This window comes from Neopelma chrysocephalum, unplaced genomic scaffold, assembly GCF_003984885.1.
Source record: "Neopelma chrysocephalum unplaced genomic scaffold, ASM398488v2 Primary Assembly neopelma1_26b, whole genome shotgun sequence".
NCBI lineage: Eukaryota > Metazoa > Chordata > Aves > Passeriformes > Pipridae > Neopelma > Neopelma chrysocephalum.
Window position 1 is genome coordinate 3,767,868 of NW_020897696.1, and position 21,628 is coordinate 3,789,495.

Genomic DNA, 21,628 nt, shown 5'->3' on the forward strand with positions numbered 1-21,628 from the left:
GTTTATTACAATCAGATCAGAGTAGGATAACGGGAAATAAAAACTAAATCCTAAAAATATCTTCCCCCCACCCCTCCTTTCTTTCAGGTTCAATTTCACTCCTGAATTCTCTACCTCGTCCCTGCCAGCAGTGGGAACAGGGAATGGGGGCTGCGGTCAGTTCGTCACTCCTTTTCTCTGCCGCTCTTTCCCTGCTCTGGCTGGGGTCACTCCCACAGAAGACAGTCCTTCATGAATTGCACCAGTGCAGATCCCTTCCACAGAGTGCAGTCCTTCAGGAACAGGCTAATCTAGCATGGGTCTCTCACAGGGTCACAAGTCCTGCCAGCAAACCTGCTCCAGTATGGGCTCCTCTCTCCACAGGGCCACAGGTCCTTCCAGGAGTCTGCTCCATCATGGTCTTCCCACGGGGTCACAAGTCTTCTCTGGGCATCCACCTGCTCCAGTATGGTGTTCTCCAGGGCCTGCAGGTGGATCTCTCCCCCATGGGCCTCCATGGGCTGCAGGGGCACAGCTGCCTCACCATGGTCTGCACCATAGGCTGCAGGGAAATCTCTGCTCTGGTGCCTGGAGCACCTCCTGCCCCTCCTCCTCCACTGACCTTGGTGTCTGCAGGGCTGTTTCTTGCACATGTTCGCATTCCTCTCTCTGGCTGCATTTGTGCAGGGGTTTTTTCCCCTCTTTTAAAATGTGTTATCCCAGAGGCACTACCACCGTTGGTGACTGGCTCAGCCTTGGGTCTGTCCTGGAGATGCTGGCATTGGCTCTGTTGTACACAGGGGAAAATTCTGGCAGCTTCTCACAGAAGCCACCCCTGTAGCTGCCCTGCTACCAAAACCTTTCCATGCAAACCCAACACAGCAACTTACATGTCACATCTCCAATAAGTATGGAAATAGTGAATATTTATTGTTATTTCTGAATACTGAATCAAGGTAAGGAACTGGTCATAGCCTGCACTGAAAAGTAATGGTGTTATCAGATATTAAGCTAAACAAGTGCTAGCCTAATTGAGTCTCGTAATGAAAAAGGCTTGACCAAAGGCACTGAAAAAGAAAGAAAAGAGAAAAGAACAAACCAAACACATTAAAGCAGCCTATTGCTACACTATAGCACAGAAGCAACAAAGCCTGAGACCCAGATGGTCTTCACTGACCAGAAATTCTCTTTGTTCCTGTGAGGATTATTTTTAGAGATGAGGTTATGGGAAAAAGAGGAGAGGGGCACAGGGTGGGCGCTGGGAAGCACAGAAGGTATCGAACTGCGGCCTCTTGAGGTGAGCGTCGATTTGTAAGTACTCTGCACCTCGTTGTTGCAGATAATTCATCACACTTGCAGCAGACAGGAGCTGGCTGCCCATAAACCTACATTAGCTCACATTTTTCAGAAGTTATTTGCCAGACCATTATGTCCTCAATAAATGATTTTTTTTCTTTCTTTTTATACTTCTTACACCTCCATGTACTCAAAGGAGGTATCAGTACAACAGAGTTAAAAAGAAGAAAGAGCAGAACAACATGTTTGATTTAAAAGACATCCAGTGGCTGTTCAGTGAAAACCAGCAGCAGCAAAGCCATCAGTCAAAGCACAGCATCACCCACTCTTCTGCCTCCCCTTACCAGTGCCTAGAAACTGGGTAGATAAATATGGGACAGCAGTGAATTTTGAGCCATTTCATGTAAAGCAACAAATCACAGAACCAACACACAATCATTCTTTTCTATTTGATATAGTAAGATTACTTCTGAATCTCTCAGGCTCCAGAAAGCTTTTGACAAACTATGGAAGGGTTACAAAAAGAACTGTAGTTGAGAAGGACTAACTAACTTTATAGAGAAACCTAAGACAGTTTATCTTGAAAGCCTTATTACAAGGTAACTTTAATGAGATATAACAGAATTCCTACACTGATAGATTTGTATGGGGAGATGGAGGTGTAAGTTAAATTACTGGATTTCAAGTGTGCACCTTATCTAGAGGTAATAGAGGAAAACTAAGAATGTGATATCTAGGCATAGTATTTGAAATAGCTTCCTGATATCATAATCTCATGAAAAAAAAACTAACGACAATTACTTGTAGAATGCAAAATCAGACAGGGCATACCACTAGAAAATCTCATAAATAGAACTACCTTACACTGAGAAGTATTTAAGACAGTTCCTTGCATGATCCAGATCTTTACCCCTCCATCTAATATCTAAGTAATTCCTTTGTCTGTTGTCAAAGCCAGAAAGAAATAAAAAGACAAACTTTTGGAATAAGTGTAGGTAAAGAGTCAGGTAAAGCAAAACTGCCTCATTAAATATTATAAAAACTAACCTAGAACAATGCAGAGGAAAAAAAATTGGAGAAAAAAAAAGGGCAGGTCAGTGATCTGACCTTTCTGCAGAGATCCTGCAGGGATCCTCAATCTGTCATCAATCTGACCTTGTAAATTCCCAGAGAAGTACTGCAGAAGCACAACTATCCAATTCCAGGACTTCAGGGCACAAGCTAGTTTACGCAAAATTAACTTGCACAGCAAACTTAATCTACAATCCAAACAATCTGCCTATGAGTAACCGTTGACTGTGTGACAATGTAACATTTCAATAGCTCACTGCAGCGATGGTCATGCTGTCCTGCTAGAAAAGATGTGCAACTTCACTACAATATTCTGCTGACAGCACAGGCCGTAAAGAATACAACTGATGTGAAGTATAAGAGGAATGAAATTTTTGCTTTTAACAGAACATGAGGTCCTACGGAATATCTACACAAAGGAAAAATACAGACATTTTCCAAGAGCAATAGACACAGTAAAACACATTTTAAAATTAAGTTAAAATTTACAGGTGTCAAGACAAAAAAAAATTATCAAAAGTATTGCATAAAGAGGAAAACGGAAGCTAAAAGATGACAGTAGTCAAAAGAGAAATTTATTTGTGTGTGTCCCAAGACACTTGCAGTGCACCGATCTCATACATCTAATGCCTAACATGAAGTTTGCTCTCTGAATACTATATTCAAGTATTTCCATGAAATGTGGGGGGGCAAATACATATATATATAAAATTACATTTTAATCACTAACTATATCTTGTCTTTGCATTTCAGGAAAAATATAGCTGGTACAGAAATGGAAAATCCCTACAGTAAAAAGGTGGCATCTACTTTTAGTCTGTATGTTTAAAATAATTTATGAATATATTTTTAATGTCTTTCTAGCTACTGTGTGGACTGTAGAAGAACTGCCAGCATGTTGAAGCTTAAAGTGCAGCCTCTGTCAACAGTCAGAGAAGGATGAAACTGCAGTCTGAGATATCACTAATAACTCCTAGAAACTGTTCACTTTAAACATCCCCAGCATCTGAGGTTGATCTAAAAATATCATTCTTACTATTACTCACTTTGATCCTAATCTTGTATGTTTCAAAAGGCCACTGTTCAGTAAAATACACCCACAAGAAACTCTGAACTGAAGAACTTAAAAATTTTTGTTCAGGTGGAATAGAATAAAACCAGAAAAATATTCAAGAAATCATATATAGTACTTGGTACTATTATCAATCCACTCTTGGAAATACTGCTCTAAGTGCAGTAAGCATCTTAAAAGACCTTTGAAAGCAGGCAGGATACATTCTAATACCATCCAGTATTTCCTCAACAGAAAAATGAATCAGCTCAGAAGAGCAGCCTCCTTGCCAAGGAAATAGCATTAATGTAGCAATTTTGATTCAGGCCATTTATAAATTCTGTTCCTGAAACTGAAAGCAGGTATTTCTGAGGAGAGAATATTTCATTCATATACATATTCATTACGTTTCCTCATCCCACTGTAAGTAGCAAAAAACAAGTATTTTTCAGCTTGGCATGAACTCAGCAAACACCATCTCCCCTCAGCTGCAAGGTTTAATTCATTTGCACATAGGAAATGCTCAAGGCGCTTTGTGTGTGTACACAACAAAGCAGCATATGCACATATGTACCCCTTCCCTGGTCCTGTCCATTTCCATGCTGCTGGTGAGAAGTGACCATTGCCCTGCATCCTCCCCAGCAGCACTCAAGCTCTCACACATCCTAGATGCGATGGTGCACCCATTCCCTGTCCCTCTGGGGACACGGGAGGCTCATGAGGATAAAGCAGAGGAGGTCCCGCACAGCTTTGCACTGGAGCTAGAGTTGCCTCTCCTCGCAGGTCCCACACGGACAGGTCCACCACCTTTACTCTAACACCCTGCTTCTGCCCAATGCGTGTTTGCAGTTGAGTCTGGCATGTGTGCCCACCTGTATTCATGCCCACTACGTTACCCTGACATGCTGCATACCAGAACATTTTCACAAAAACGTCATGATTCAACACAGTATTGTGTGCACCAGTATTTAGGAAAACCAAGAAAGGAGTGCGTGGCCTCTTGAAAATAATATTTTTTTTTTTAATTCTGTATTCCAACTGTCAACATCACCCCTAAGCCTCCTGTTTGTATTTATACAGCAAAATGTGTCTCCACAGCCCAAGCGACTACAGCCATGCGCAGTCCAGGAGAACCTACCGTCACCAAAGATGTGAGTCATGAGCTTTGTGAGCACTTGCTTCAGGTTGAACTCCACCAGCCTCACTGCCTCCATGGTGTGACACTCTTGCTTGTGGGCAGTGCGATGGCCTTGCTCGAACAACTGTAAACCTTCGCCATCTTTAATGCTGGAGAACAACTACAACAGAACAACAAAAATACCAGTGTTTTGCATCAATGGCTTTCTAAATGAAAACAGAAAACGAAGTTCCACTGGTTCAAGTGGAAATCTTACCTGCTAAGTCTGCACCCCGACAAAGAAACATAAAGACTGTGATTTTATACAAATTCTGTTCACTAAATGCAGAGACAAATCATCATAAGAACAGAAATATTCAAACAATTAGATTTGTTTTATTTCTGTATACTGTATCTTCAAATAATACGATTAGCTACAGGAAAATATTAATTTATAAAAGAACAATCTCTCTTTTTCTGATTCTGTTACTGTGAAAGCTATCATGCAGAACAAAGTCCTCTGTACCATATAAGTAAACCATATCTCACAGCTTCAACTTTTTTAGTAACTGAATGATATAAAAGAAATACCAAAACATCCAACACTTTTTAAAAGCTATAATCAAATTAACATTAAAAAAATAAAAACAAAAACCCAAAAAGCCATAAAAAAACAACTAACCAAAAACCAACAAAAAAACCCCTAAACCAACCAAACAAAAACCCACCTAAACCAAGGAAAAAAAATCACTGGCAGTTTAATGAGACCTTAAGATGCTTACACTTGATTCATCTTGGGAACAGTTTATTCATTTAAGAACTACCATTTTCCTGCATATTCCCACACACAGCATCCTTTTTGTGTACAGGAATTTTGTCTATGGGGCATTTAACAATTTGTGATCTGGAGCTGGGATTTCCAGATAAATTACAAAGCACATGGACAGCTGTTTTGGCATGTGACAGATTTGCTCTTCAGTCAGAGGCTGCTCCCCACCACATCTGCTGCAAATTGAAGATTTCTGTTTCCTGCACATCCCCATAAGTTTCTGGCCAGGTGATTCCAGACAGATACAAACCAGCAAATCTACATCCTCTCAGAGAGACCAATAAAACACTAATTAAACAACATCATTGGAGGCACTGCGTCCTGGGGAGACAAGCAGGCAGTTTTATACTCTAAACAGTATTTTTGTTGGAAATCCTTACAGCTGTACAAAAAACCATCCCTGTTAAAGTCTGGAGAATAGGGAGAGCCAATTGTGGAAGTGTTTCTAGTGCCCTTTCCTACCTCTCCTCCTCCAGTTTCCCACAGTCAATCAAGCACACACGGAGGGAAAAAACATGCACTGAGATTTTCTTCCCATTAGGCTTCCCAGCATAACTAGCTCTTACTCAGGAGATGCCACGAACAGTGTGTAACCTTAACAATTTACAGATGCCCACAGAAGTTGTTTTAATTGCAGTTTGATGCTTTTTGTGCACTAAATGCTCTAAACAGAAAGTTCAAGTGAACCTCTGGTAGCCTACAAATGCTGGATATAATTAATTAAGACAAGTTTCTAGCACTTTTCATACAAACACAACGCATGCCTGAAAAGTCTGAGTTTAGACAGCATGCAAACCAGCAGTAAAATGGATTGAAGGAATAGAAAAAAAATCCAGTAGCATTTAACTTTTTATTGCTAGTCACAAGGAGACTTTGCTGGCAGCTTGAAAAAGCACCTCTCCACTTAATCTCCTTAGTGTGCTGCAGAAAACACCAAATAAAAAAGGAAAAGGATAAATACCAAATAAAACGATTCTCCATCAGTCAAAAATGCCTTTACTAACCAAAAGGCAACAGCTTGACAAAACTAGGCATTACACTTTTAAATAACAGATTCTTTATTCAAGTGCACCTGAAAGATTGAACCCCCTTCTTCCTACTGGCATTACTTCTGCCCTGGACGGAACAAGCAGATGACACCTACCCTATAACTAATTTGCTCTCAGCAGGACAGATCGGTCACCCAGCATATAGTTTTGAAAGCCAGGGGGAATTCACAGAGGCCAGCATTAGCCCAAGGAAGATAATTGTCTTAGGCTCACCAGGCGGCGAATGGAGAGACCCAGGCTTCCTCACAGAGAAACAGATAGTGGCTAAATTAGGTTCCTGCTCTGAACTACCCTATACAAGTAGCTATTTTCTTTTCTATTGACTGCCTGACTCAGTAAGCCAGAAACTTCCTTCAGGCAACAGAGATGTTTCCCCTTTTGACCAGAACACACTCTATTTACACATTAGAAGGTACATTCGTTATTTTCCCTATCAGCAGTATTTTAGGACACAAAACTCTTTTCTTCATTTTCCCCTTCATTCCTCCCTTCAGCTTAAAACTGGCTCCCTAGATCATCACAAGAAACAGTCTGGACACTAGCCTTTAAAATACGGCATATGTATCAAGTACATAGAAATACTTTTCCTTACCGCTGTATTATTCCTGAAACGTGGATATTCTAATTACTGTCTTAAGCAAGATTTTATTTTAGTAGTTTTTATCAGATGTGGAAATAAAACTTGTGCAAGAACCATTAAACACATTTAGCCATACTCCAGCCCTCTAACCTGCCTGAGTCTTCATCCTGCCAAACTTGTCATATGCACCACCTCCTTTCCCAAGCCAGGGTAAGTGTCCATGTGGCAGTGTACTGAGCCAGGCTGGGAGGTAGGTCTGGATGAGCAGTAACACAGGAGAAGGGAAGAAAGCGAGGACATGAAAATGGTAAAGTTCAGCTCAGTAATCAAATATCAGCATACCAGTGACACTAAGAGACTTTCTGGCACATGGAACAGGGCTGGGCCACTTTAGGCACAGGTGTGATTCTACTCCAGTTCAGACAGGCTGTGAAAACACAGCTATTGGGAAGTCCCCAAAAAACGGCCAGTGGCAAGAAAACAGCCCCCCCTACAGGCAGGCACCAAGATGCACTTTGGTGTTTTCCACAGAGGCTCCATCAGCTCCTGTCAACTCCAGCACAGCTGTGGATGGGGTTATACTGAGAAAAAAAAGATCCCTTACAGTTGTATTAATATTTATTCCCCACTTTCCATCCCCACTTTTCATCCAATATGAACAGCTTTAACTTATACACTAATTTCACTACTACAATGATTGAACTGTGCTAAGTAGATCTCTTGGATTAGGAACACTTCAACATTTCTATAAATCCAGGAAAGTCAAAGCTTGAATAAAATGAAGAATCACCTATGGTTGCTCCTTTTTGATGTCAATTTTTCTCAAGCACATATCTGAGCAAATGGAGAAAAAAAATATGTAACAAACTAGCATAAAGCACTGACACATTCAAGACATCACATTTTCATGTACATTTATTCCTTCAGTGCACACTAAAATGCACTATTTTATTGTATTGAATAAGGTCAGTCACTACTACTACCAGAAAAGAAATTTCCTGTAGCCATAAATTGAGCACCTATGTGCCTGTCTAGTAGAAGGACAAGAAGCTTTTTCTTTTAGTGAAAGTGTGCAAAACATTGAATATTATGTCACCATGAAAAAGTTAAAAAAATTAATAATTACCAGGATTTAACAGCATATCTAATTATGCTGCATTACAAAGGAGCAGGAAGAAAGGAATTGAAGTGACCTAACCATGCGGCATGAAATTTACTCACAATTTAGTTCATAATAAGAATAAAATCATATTTGATAACATTTAATGGCAAGAAGATGCGGCATTTTAATTGGACAAATACAAACAGAGCTATGCTCCTTCAAAAGCACATTCTCGTATTTCTCAGCCTGGCACAAAGGGTAGAAGTCACACAGGCAATTTAAATCAAGATCCCAATGTCTCCTCAGTCACTTGACAGATTTTTTGGTCTCACATTCCTTCATTATCCATACGTTTAGGATTCAGTCCAAGATTAAGTGTCTCTTTATAGGACGGCATTCTGTCTTTCCACAATGCAGTTGTGTATTCCTCCTGCCAGACATGCATTGATTAAGATAATGAATAAATCATGCTCACAGACAAAGCAGCATTTAAGATTATCTCTACATGAGGATCTGCATGTGGCAACACTTGACCTTGCCACACCAAATACATTTTGTCTCACTGGTCCTGATAAATATCCCTAAAAATGAACCAACAGCTGCACTCTGAATGCACTTACTAAGAGCAAGCCATTTCCATAACATTTTAAAAGTGCTGTGGAGCTCAAAGCTCAACCGATGGATCATGAATGATGAAGATGATGCCACTCATAGACATCTCAAAGAGAAAACCTAATGTCAGTCTCAGTCAGCCTCCAAGATGTAAACCTGCATCCCAAGCCAGGCAGTTTTAGGTACCAAAAAAAACCCCAACCCACCATCTTCATGACAGAAGGCTCTTTATTGCATATCAAGAAGAATTGGTTTGGGGAGAAAAAGGCAAAAATCACTTGAAGCCACAAGCTTGCAGGTGCTCACTTTAACTTCTACATCCTTCCATTTTCAGTCCTCCAATTACAGCAAAGAAAGGTTATTTCTATTGTTTGGTTGTTTGTTTTACCTAATGAAAATGTTTCTGGAAGCAAAGGGAAAACAACTGAGATGTCTCTGAACCATAAAGAAAAAGTAACACTGCTACAAAGATACCTGTTATAATGAGACATATATTATAGGACTCAGACTTCTGCTTCTGTGGTAATAGAAATTCCTTTACTTTTAAGCACCTCATACTTCCCAAATACATCATCATCACTGGTCTACTCTGGCCTCCAATCGGGAGGTCTGGAGACACACTATCTATAACGCTGCTGCTTCTTTTGAGAACGAACACAGGATCACACTTGAGAGAAAAGACAACGTAGAAAGAACCGAGTCTTGTCGATACCACCTGAGGAGTCTTTCTGCTGTGCCTTTTGCAATTGGACTTGTCTACCTCACATTGCCCTTTTTAGCCACCAGCGCATGTGTACCAAATGTGTGTAGAGCCCTTCCCAAATCTTCGTTCGCGAAGCCTAGCCATGATGATGACTTCCCAAATACACTTGTAGATATTTTGCTCTTTTTTTTCCTACACAATTAAAATATCACATTGAATAGACTTAACTGCTTTATTCTGAACAGTATTGTTGGATTTATTTTTTTTAGCTGGATGACACAAAGTAAGACAAAGTTTGAAAAAATATTTTACATAAAGTCTTTGCAATAAAAGATGCACCAGTGGTTTTTGAACTTTCTAGACCATGGACACTATGAAAATCTCACAGACCTTCTGATGTCCTTCACTGTCAAATTTTCAACTAAAAATAACAAAGAATACAATTTGGGTCTTCAGACCAGTGAAGATCTATTTATTATGGCAAGATTTATATACCACAACTTGGAAAATACTGAATACTACAATATGCACAACTAGGATAGACAACTGCAAAAGTGAAGTCAGTTCCACCTGAATTAGATAGGCCTTCTATTCCTACCACTCAGCCAAACTGCAGGAACAGATTCACCTTGGAATATTCTAGCAAAGTAATGCTGCTGCTCTTTTTCTTATCAAGGTGCCTCTGCTCCTGGACACCCTTCACTGCTCTCTGAGAGAGAGAGAGGCATCTCTAAGGCTCCTTGGGACTGATGCTTTGGTCACATCCCTATCCATGAGTGGCAGAGGGCTAAGAAGAGTACCTTTCCTTGGCCACTTAAACCTTCTAAAATATTTGTTCCTCAGTGCTCAGCTAATCATTGCTATTATGACTCCCAGTTACATACACAAGTATTCTCAAACATACTGTAAAAGCTCCAAATCACTACATATAATAGGCTGATCCCTGGAACACTATAAGTTGATTTAAATGCCTTTACATGTGAGCATTAAAAAAAGTGACTGAAGACAAGAAGGAGCTTTTCTTTGATACAATGTCAGAGTAGAAGCACAGTGTCTAAAGCTGCAATAGCATACAGGATTTTGGAGAAGTCAAACCTAAAGACACTTGTTTTGCAAGTGAAAATCTAGGACAGTGCCTGATTTAACAAAAAACCAAAAACAAACAAAAAACCCCAGTAGATTATTGGTCAATCAGGTGTTCACACCTATCCCAAAGCATAAGGAAAAGGACAAAAGCAATTTTTTTTTCTTTCTAACAATACGAAAGTATTATTGTCAAGGTATACAAACATGGGAAGATGAGGAAAAGAGTATGTATTTAGATGACAACCAGAAAAATCTCCTTTTCTATTACCTAGATTAAGACTCTTTACATTTCAGGATATAAACAGTAGAAGTTACTCTTCTTTTTTTTTTTTTTTTTTGCATTTATATAGAATGCTTTGGAGGAGCAGTCCTTTATAACTGGAATATTTACCATTTTTACATTGTATCCTAAAAAAAAATTGTCGTTTCCACCATAACCATTTCAGTGGAGAATAAAGATCTATCCCTACTACTTCTAGCACAAACAAGCATTTCTTCATCTAAACAATCTGGTATTGGCCTCCATTGGAAAAAGGCTACTGAATTAGAGGAGCAACTCCTATGTTTTAGCATCTGTTCCCCTTAAAATTTATGTATAATTCAGTACAGACTATAAAACACCGTATGAAGTCTCCTTCCAACGTGTAAACATTTTTTTATATCAACTGAAAGCTGTTCATTGACTGCCATTGGGTTTATATTGGCTCCCTCTTCTGGCTGACATGCACAAAGTGCAATTTATTGAGATTTTTTTTCTCTTTTCCATAAATTATGGAACTGTATCAAAGACAACAGCATAGCAGAGAAATAATTTCTTTTATAATCCACCCAGGAAAGTTAGCCAGTTCAAATCTGACTACAGCAGTATCAAAATTGCCAATCCAAAACACTAAAAAAAGGGAAAAAACCATACTCCACAGAAGGGAAAAAAATCTAAACAACCACTAGAAGAAAAACAGGCATGCTGGAGGAAGAGAATAAAAAAGAAATAGTGTTTGGGGGTACTGTTTAAGAAAAACAGTTCATTTTATGTTCAGAATCCTGAAGCAGATCTAGGAAGTTATTTTTGTCTCTGGTTTAAACTATTTATATTAGTTAATATCTAATGGTTCCATATATTACATTCAGGTAATAATTACCTAAAATATTTTTAAATATATTGAAAACATGTCTAAATAGATTTTCAAATGTTCTTTGATAGCAGTCCAAGGACACTTTTTAAAAGCTTATGAGAAATTTAAGCATGAATTATTCTAACTTTTAGCAATGAGTTAGTTTGGAAGATGGAATTTCTTTAGTACTTTAATATTTCCACTCAAACAAAGCCGCAGAAAAGCATCAGTTACCTGACTATCTTTGAATTATAGATTAACTTTTCTCTTTAAAAAATAATCAACCAACCATCATGAAAGTATGTATAGCCAAAGAAACAAATAGCTCACAAATATCTCAGAATAAACAGTGTAAATTTGCCAATCTCCGATTTGTTTTTCCAGCTCTTACTTCCACTGTATTGACTTTAGCTTTGATATGAAGAAGATTATACTGAAGGTTTCCATCACAGGGCAGGAGTTTTAACCTAGTCTTGACTACAGCATGTAAAATTACTCTATTGGCCATAAGATGAAATGTACCCAGGACTTGTAGCTAAGAGCTAACAGTTTTTCCCTCAGTTCCAAAGATTGTGATCCTTCGTACTGTGGAAATTTCCTCTTCCCAGAGATTGCAGCCTAGTTATGAATGAAAAGTCTGAAGCAAGGGTAACAGGCCTTGACATTCACACGTTTCTGCTCAGTGGGTAACAATTTAAACATGAGTACAAATAAATTATTATTAGAATATTTCTCTCATGTAGTATTACCTCTATTTAGTCTTTGTTCCGCTCAGGTAGTTCCTCCTGGAATTATTTAAATATGGATTATTTTGAACAGGCAACCAGAATATAAAACACAGGAACAGTCCCCAGTGAAATTTCAGAATTACACATTCAGTTTTTTCCACGAGGCTCTTGTGATTATGACTGTAAAAAGTGTTACATGTGGCAAGGCTCTATCAACATTTAAACATGAACTGAAGCAAAAAAGAATGCTTCAGATCATGCTCAGGTTTAGAATTTCTGCATGTTGCCCAATAAACAAGACTTTACGCATTGTACACCACACCACTATTCTTCCTTTATCAATATAGAAAGTCCAATGGACTTTCATTCTTTAGAGACAGATACATTTTCCAGCACATAGCTAACTTCAAATCCATCAGCTATTAATGTTCTCCAATATTTCAACCATTTTCTTGGTGAAAAAGAAAAGATAAAAAGAAACAAGCAGTTTCCAATGCAATTAATTTGATTGTTAAACATCGCATTTTTCTAGATAGAATATGACACTGAACATTTCTGTAACTCTGTTCCCACTTATTAAAATCCTATTATTTCTATTATTAAATTTGTAGAATAGAAAGAGATAGTCTGTCATTAAGATTAAAATTTCTTAAGGAGTATATTCATTAACAAGAATTTCAATAATTAGATCAATCATACCTAAATTTGCAGAAATTTCATCCTGCAAGAATGTTGATGTTATAATTTTGTGGCAGATAAAACCTTTACATCTGAATGCCTGAATTTCTGCTCAAGTTAAAAAAAAAAGTCATGAACAAAAACCATTAAAAAATGGTATTTTCTTAATATAGCATTATACATTTTTTCCATATACTCTGATTGTATTCATAAGTAGGCCTATGGGAAAAGAACAGCAAATAAAGAAGACTGGATAGGTCTGCAAGATTTCCATTTCCTGGTTACCAAAGAAGCAGTTGCAGGCTGGATTCCACACCACACAGCTCACGGAACACCTGCAGAGGTAGGAATGTGTTTGCACTGGAGGAAGCAGTGGCCACATGAGGTGGGAAACACCAGTGCAGGCAGTGCAAACACCTTCCATCACAGAGAAAAGCAGCGCTCTATGATTACCCTGGTTTTCCCTCAGGCATCCAAACCCATCAGGCTTCCCTGCCAAGCTTCTGTCACCCATTGGCAACCACATTAAGAATGGTCTACATTTCAGTATTATTAGAATAAGCTAGTTTTAGTTATAGAAATGTGAATTTGGCACTATTGCTACAAGCGTACACAAATTATACAAATCAATTACTATTTGGAAAACAAACTGGCTTATATTTACCACTGATCAATGATGCAGCAGAGTACTTAATGACACCCAAGCATTTGCAGAACATGCAAGCTGTGCAAACAAAATATATAAACTTAAGAATCTTGGACATCTACCTAGAGCTCTTTAGCTGATACTTCTGGACTCTAATGAGTTTACTGTGTATGCATCACACACACATAACTATTGGCTGCAACAGAATCCTTCAATGCAGCTTTAGGATGAGCTGAAAAATGGAAAATTTCCTTAAAAAATGACATTCATTTACAGTCAGTGCTATTAAAAGAAGAATAAAGACAACAATAAAAACTGCACGTTGGATGTAGCTGTAACAACTCACATCCATGAGTCCTTCAAGTATAATTTAACAGGTTTTTGGTAAAGTGATCTCACCAGAAGAGAGTTGTGACAGAAATAGAATTGAATTGTGCAGATCATTAACTGAACAAGTTGTTTCCTTTCAGATTGTTTTTTTAGCTTTCAATAATACTGTTTTTCATTTTTTCATATTTTTCTGGGGAAGTCTATAGTTTTCAAATTCAACATTTCCGTCTATATTTTTCTCAAAGTATTACTGCATGATCCATCTTTATCAATGTACAGCATAACATGTGCTGCTGTAACACACTTTTGTGCATGAACTTTGCTCACAGCAAACACAAGACCACACAACTTATCCAAAGTCTCTGCCACCCCAACTAGAGAATTCTTACCTCATGACAGGAGAAGAGCCGAACTCCTTCCATCTGATGGAAGACTGGGTAGTGGGTGTTATCGATTGTATCTCGGCGGTAGACATCTCCCACTGCCAGAAAGGCATCTAGGCCAGAGTGTATCAAGTCCCACTGATGAGCTGATGTATGTGCTCTTAGCATGTGGTCACGATTCAAATAATAGTTATCCTCTTTCCTTCTGCTGGCATGGTTTTGAGGGATAAGTAAACTATCAAAATTCTGCTGTACTGTAACCACTGGAGAAAGACCATCATAAACAGAAAAGAGTGGAGTCCCACGGCGTCCTATATAGTGTTTGTAGAAGTGGTCCTTCACCTGCTCCTTGATCAGCCACAGTGGGTGATGTTTTCTGTTGTGCAAGTTCTTCCCCACCTTGGAAAGAATCTTCTCTGTGACATTGCTGTAGTCATCCTGAGGATAAGTTTTACCAAGCAGTTCCACAGTATTTGAGCATGGCGCACTGGCAGCAAAATCTGAAGGTACAGACTTGGATGAAGAATGCCTTGAATGGGTGGGAATTCCTCTTACCTTTACTTTTGGTGATAAAGCTGTTTTAGAATATTTAGCTACTCTCATGAACTTCCACAGCATTGCCATTGTGAACCTTTTTATAATCTAGAGAAGCAAAAAAAGAATTAAAAAAATCTGAGTTAGGAACAGCAATCTTGCTGTAGGAATTGCTAGTATCTCAGGTATACATTAATCCAAATGTCTGCTAGATTAGTATGACCAAGTTTCTGTTATAAACCACTATTTTGACTTCAGAGGGAAAATACCCTTGTGATCAAATTTCAGCTAGGATATCTTATCCAATTATCGGGCTTCTGCATCACTGCATCAGTATTAGTGACTCCAGAACACTCCTTAACCCCGTTCTAGAAAATGCTCTTTACAGCTGAATAAACATCAGGTCTTCTTTCAAACAGTATTTTTCATCCAGTTAAAATATGAGGCAATAACCAAACATTACTTCCAAGAAACTCAAAAATTTAACAGTGGCCTTTGGCAGGCAGAACTTGCTTATAATAAAACCCCAAGCATTAACTTCTTGTTTTATCACCTTCCCCCATTAGCAGAAGCTGCAGAACACGTTTCAGATCAACCTGATGTATGTGGCACACGCTGTGCAATCACCACTACTTCTTACTTAACACCAAACAAAACCAGTTTAACCTTTCAAACTACTGAACCACTTGGAAAAAAAAAAAAAAAAACATGGTCAGACCACAAGCCATTTATTTATATATAAACAGAACATTAAATTCACATATGAGTATTGCACAAGATTCACAATAAAGGCTCCATATAAGTCAGAACCAGTGTTAGCATTTTGGAGAAAGCACAAAATCCCTTTTTCCACATGTTCCCAGGAAGGCTATTTTCACAGGTTCCACTGCTGTACTGGGCAGGCAAGGTTGTCAGATATCAGGAAGGCAAATGAGGTGATGAGATTCTTAAAGTTGTCTGGACTGAAGTATTCATTTCTTATCAAAGGGCCATCTTTACACATCCTCCCTGTTTACAAACAGGTTTTGTGTTTCATGCGTACACAGCTGCATTACTCTGCAGTGTTCAAAGAGAGACTTACAAAACCAAGGAGTTTTGAGGATGATGAACCTTTCGGTCACTCCAAACGCATAAGCCCATTTTGAAATGCAAAATTTCTTGAAAATCTATAGTTGAGCTTCAGAAATATTAGCATAAATTCCAGTAAAATAATTAAAACATTACAATTTGCTTATTACGGAATGGGAAAACAGAGGTATTAGAAGTTAAGTCACATCTGCTCCAAACAAACTGTCTTGTATTTCCCTATGAACCAAGAAATAGAGGGTCACAGGTTTCCTGGGTGAAAGAGTTTTCTGTGAAAGTCACCTTAAAGAACTGGGGGAAGACAAGACATTAACAACGAATACAGCAGACTTTTCAAGAGATACCTTTCCATCTTTATGCTAAGATTACAATCTGGCTTGCTTTCCACAGGAACATAGGAGAAACAAATGTAAATAAAGAACAAGCAAGCTAAGATTATTTTTCATATTGTCATGCTTTAAAATATGTACACAAATAGAATAAACATAGCAGAATACAGAGTCGCAAAAAAACAAATCTGTAAAAGACAATGGGTATGTTCACATTTGGCCCCCTTTCTTCTGTCTTATGCCTAGATGTTCTCTATGGGTCTGTTTCATGCAGTAATTGTATCTCAATCAATTAAAATAAAAGCAAGTTGGGTAGACAGAAATTAAATTTGGCAGGCAGCATAATATTTGGTTTAATCCTTTTTCTGGTCAAATATCTTCAGAAGTAAAGAGCAGCTGCAACTTTTATCTAGTTTTGAAACCTTTAAGAAGGACTGCCTTTGGCAGGGGGGGCAGTTAAGAGTTTACAAAACTATTTCACCAAATTAGTTATTGACCATTACTGAGAAAGTTCACCCATAAATGAATTCACACAGACACAGAAACCCCTCTGACACAGGCTAAACAAGGGACAGTCTTACATTCTGAGAAGAGGCTCCATTTTTCCAAAACATACGTTCTCCTTCACGGAAAGAAAGTTCTCATTTTTAAACAGCTGCTTGAAATATCCAGTTCTAGTCAGATAATGAATTCAGCTTCCCTTAAGTAAATATCACCATCTGCCCATACATTTATTTTTCTAAAAAATTCAATTCAAAACTTACACATAACTGTAATGTACAAAAAACTCTTGTGACTTTATTGTAATTCTCGTGATGTTTGCTGGTTTCGTAAATATCATTCCTCTGAGAATCAGACAACCATATGAGAAGTTGAACTTTCACAGAAAGAGTTCTCATGATTATAAATCTCTGGAAAGAGAAATTAGAACATGATCCATAAGTGCTGGGGAGGGGGGATTTTTATTTGTTCATCTGTTTATTTTAAGACTCATTATTTATCAGGGAGACTATAATGTATACATCTCTAAGGACCTACCTGATATTTTAGTATTTGTAATGAGCAACATTTTGGTATCAGTTTCTGATAGTTCAGAAACACTAACTTTTCTGAGCAAGTGATATATACTCCTCACAAAACTGTATGGGAGAAAAACCTACAGATGAAGTTGTATCAGAGTTTTCATCCTAACATTATGCTTGTGTCTTAGATAGTTAAATGGCATTATTACCTGTATTATTATTCTAATCTGAAGCAAAATCTATTCTGAGCAGTAAGGAAAAAAAGTTACAGTTATCCAATGTTTTCTGATGAGTTATCCAGTGTCCAAGTACTGCAAACAACAGCAAACATGCACTAAAGGAGCCACTGACATGGTATCACAGAGAGCACCAGTCCTTCAATAACACTCTGATGCTTCCCTCTCCCACCACAGACTCATGTATTCTTTTTCCAGGACCTTTACAGAAAGATGGTATTGGACTTAGTCCAACTCAGCTGGTCATAACTTACGTTTGGGGAGAGAAGCCACAGAGAAGAAAGAAAATAAAACATGTTTACGCTCTGTATGCCGTACACAAAATATTCAAATCAAAATAATGTTTACCAAGGTGAAGACCAATACTGGAAAATAAAGACATCTTTTTACTTTTCTTGTACCATACTCAGTGCTAAGAACACACTAATTACTTACGTTCACTTAATAACAAACAGACAGTTATTTATGTCTATTTATTTCTGTCTACAGTTACCTAAACATCTACAAAAAAACAGTTTAAATTTATAATTTTCTTTATTTCCACCATGCTTATTATTTGGCAGTGAAACAAAACTGGTTTCTGTGCACACTGACAAAACCTGAACCCCACAGAAAGGCCTGCCAGCCAGCTAACAAGCACAGGGAGCCAAACAGCAGCTGCAGGTCCTGTAGCTGAAAACAAGTACATAAACAGGAAATAAACATTGAACAACCACCACTGGCATCTACAATCCAAGGATGGTAAAGCACTCCACCAGCATTACCAGTGGGTCACGCATTCCGGGCCTGACAGTGGCTCCAACTCGCAGCTGGGAGCTGATGCAGGGCTTTGGAAGCAGGCTGCCCTGCCAGCAGCTCCTGGTGGGGCTTCTCAAAGCACTGCAGGTGGACATGCAAACACCAGGCCCATGATCTCCTATTAAACAGATAGTTACCCAGACACTGCCATCAACACATTCCAGGGTACCTCAGCAGCTCATCTGAAGCTCCATGGGCCTCAAGTCCCTCAATCTCCATACTGAGATGTGTAATACAAGTGCAGGAACTCAGAGCTTTGAGAGGGATGATATTATAAATTATGTTGTGGCAATACATTTGTAACTATGACTGCACATGGGTATAACCTTTAGAGCAGCTTCAAGGCAGACCAGAGGGCAGGAGGTAGCACCCATGCCACCCAGGGATGAAGGAATCAGAACAACTCTGTCCGTGCTGTGCATAGATCAAGCACAGATGTGACCGCACTTGCCAATGTCAGTCCTCTACCACATCTACAGCAGTTTCACTTGATGGACAAGGCTCCTTCATCCCCCACAGAAACCAGCCACCCCCATGCAGAGGCTCAGCAGACAGTACACATGCTGAAGCATGCCACAGTCAAGAACTTAACAACAGGGAAACAGCACACAGAGTACATCAGACAAAAAATATCATGATTTTGGAGCACATGCAAAAGGTAGTTTGACGTGATAAGGGATCATACTGCTGTACTGTTATGGCATGTCCTTTCATGTTTAAATCCAGGTTTCCATGTCACAGTGCAGCAAGGATTAAGACAGCATTATCACAGCTGCAGTGGTATTTGTCACAATTCCCCTCTACTCAACTGAGGTTTAGGAAAGAATCATAGACTTGGTGAAATTGTCTTGAAAAAGGAGGACAAAAGAGAGGTAGTTTAGCAGCTCACAATGAAAAGAACAAGGGCTGTGCACCAGCATTGTTTCATTCACTCACCTCTCACAGAGAAGTGGAAGAGAAAGAACGTTCCTGTTTGAGCAAACTAGAGCCACAGTGAACAACATGGGGCTGCTTTTGGGGCCATTTGCTAGGTATTACTGTCCATGAGTCAAGGGCAGCCTCACTCTTGCTGATTGCTTTTCTCTATGCCCTGTGCTTTTTACAGCTTATGGCTGCAGAAACACAGATGGGCTACTGCATACATAAACTGAAGTACATGACGGATTTGAAACCAAAATTCTATGAAGATGAGAGTCTGTCTCCTATCCAAGAATAGCTAATTAATGCAAGACTCTGAAGTGCCATGGAAAATGTTAGAAAAGTTGGGCTGCCACCATTTTGTGATGTGACAGCTTTTATCTACCGTATGTGTGGGGAGGGGAGTTCAACCAACATAGCATATGTTAAAACAAAAATTATAAACATATGTTAGGCTGCTAAAATTGGACGTTTACCAGTCTGCTTAGCAATTTAGCTAAGCATTGAATTTTAGTTTTGAAAACTATGCAGGCTTACAGCAGCAAATATCATTGTATTGCCATGACCATATCTATATAGCATAGGATATAACATAAATTATTTTGCATGCAATACTAATAACAAGCTCAGCATTTTTCTTGCTCATTTTAAAATGCTGATATACTGCTGCGCACTAGAACAGACTTTCAGTGTTACCAAGCATGCTGAATTTATGTAACACACACAGACCTCTGAAATAGTCTTACAGTTAACTTAGAATGGATGCATTGTAGAACCTGACCTTCCCAGGGCAGAACATTATTAGATGCCCCTGATGACGGCTGAACAACCAACCGAATAAAATACTGCAAGCACTACCAAGCATTGGCAAGATAACATAGCCTTCAACTATTTGGCTCTTAATTTTTTCATATACTTGGAGCTCATCTAGTTAATAATCTGTCAGCAAGTTCCATGAAACATAGAGAATAACTTTTTTTTATTTTGTTATTTCTCTTAACTGAAGCAAAAATGTTTCATAAGTTGGCTGGCTGACTACACTGTAATGGTGATACATTAATCATGATGTCACCTTCGGCAACATTTTGCGGCTTGCAATATCAAGAAAGAAAACTAAAATACCGTTTCTGGGATAAGGTATGACCCTGCTTTCTCTCAGTGCTACATATAAGAACTTCTTAAATATGAAATAAAAGGTATTAGCAACCATGCTCCTTTTACACTAATCCAGAAGACGCCTACTGCCTGAACAAAAGCCAGGATTTCATGGCCTGTACACGAGCACCTGAACGCAAGCACAGAAAATGTGATCCATACTTCTGAGGCCCACCTTCAAACACCTTTACCATTCTTTAGGACTGCAAGATTGGCTAAGTCAGTCATAGTGAGCAGCAAGTCTTTGGAGAAGGGAATACACGTCTGGGCAAGCATCAGTTTTAAAACTTTTTGAATCATCACTTGATTCCACTCACCATTTAGTTTCAGGTTGGATATTGCAAATGATGACAAATGTCATCCCACTGCAACAAGTTTCAGTTCCCCAAGCGGTCCCCCAAAGGCTCTAGTTTCCCTGATAAACAGTGTCACTCCAGGATTGTTCAGATTTATTCATAAGTTTCCCACTTACTAAAAAGATAATGCTTCCAGACATATGATTCAAGACAAGAAAAATGCATTTCAGTAGCCAAAACACTTGCAAACTCTGTAGCTGTGCTGTCAAGCTGGTTATTAGACTGTTTCAAAGACTGCCATAATCACGTTTCAAGACAACCTGCATTGAATGTGGTTTAAGCGGTTCAGAAGTAGAATATCCACACACTGGAATTTATGATCGGCAAGCTAATCAGGTACATCAAATTGCTAGTCAGATACTATACAATTTTTCAAAAGAGAAAAGTATACAGCATAATTGACAATAGAAGTTAACAAATTCAGATGTCTGGGGGGATGGAAAGACACCAAACTCCCTAATATGCAAAATTCAGAAGTTTAAGGTGAACAGTCTAACCATACTATTTTCAGTTAGACTGAAAAAACCCAGATGAATAAAAGCAAATCAAGCAAATTCAGAGGAAATTCAATGACTTCATTATCATTGAAAAAAATACTATATATATGCATGACAGTAGATTAAATTAAGGAAAATCACCCCTGCTCAGAAACAATATCTGTTTTTCTCTCATTTATACATCAATTATTACTTGATTTATTTTTGCACAAATTAAAACAGAGTCTGTCATTTATTGAAGAAATGGCAATAAGGCCCTTTAGTGATAGCTTTCAATAGGGTGCCATCGATGACTAAGGCACACAATACTACTGAAAATAAAGCAGCTGTGAACTTGAGCTCCTG

The 21,628-nt window shown here is 38.6% G+C and overlaps 1 protein-coding gene across 5 annotated transcripts in view; it reads right to left on the bottom strand.

The window, feature by feature from the left end:
• Nucleotides 1-21,628, bottom strand: part of FARS2 (phenylalanyl-tRNA synthetase 2, mitochondrial) — a 240,071-nt gene that overhangs the window by 167,288 nt on the left and 51,155 nt on the right. For 3 of the 5 annotated variants that reach the window (XM_027676252.1, XM_027676251.1, XM_027676254.1), the window contains 2 exons: nucleotides 14,359-14,994; nucleotides 4,536-4,695 (listed from right to left, as the gene is read on the bottom strand). In XM_027676252.1, the coding sequence (XP_027532053.1) occupies nucleotides 4,536-4,695; nucleotides 14,359-14,976 (778 nt within the window). In that variant the 5' untranslated portion in view covers nucleotides 14,977-14,994. Of the gene's footprint in view, nucleotides 1-4,535; nucleotides 4,696-14,358; nucleotides 14,995-17,065; nucleotides 17,211-18,494; nucleotides 18,612-21,628 lie in introns of those variants that run through there. The other 2 variants (XM_027676250.1, XM_027676253.1) reach the window with 2 other exon arrangements.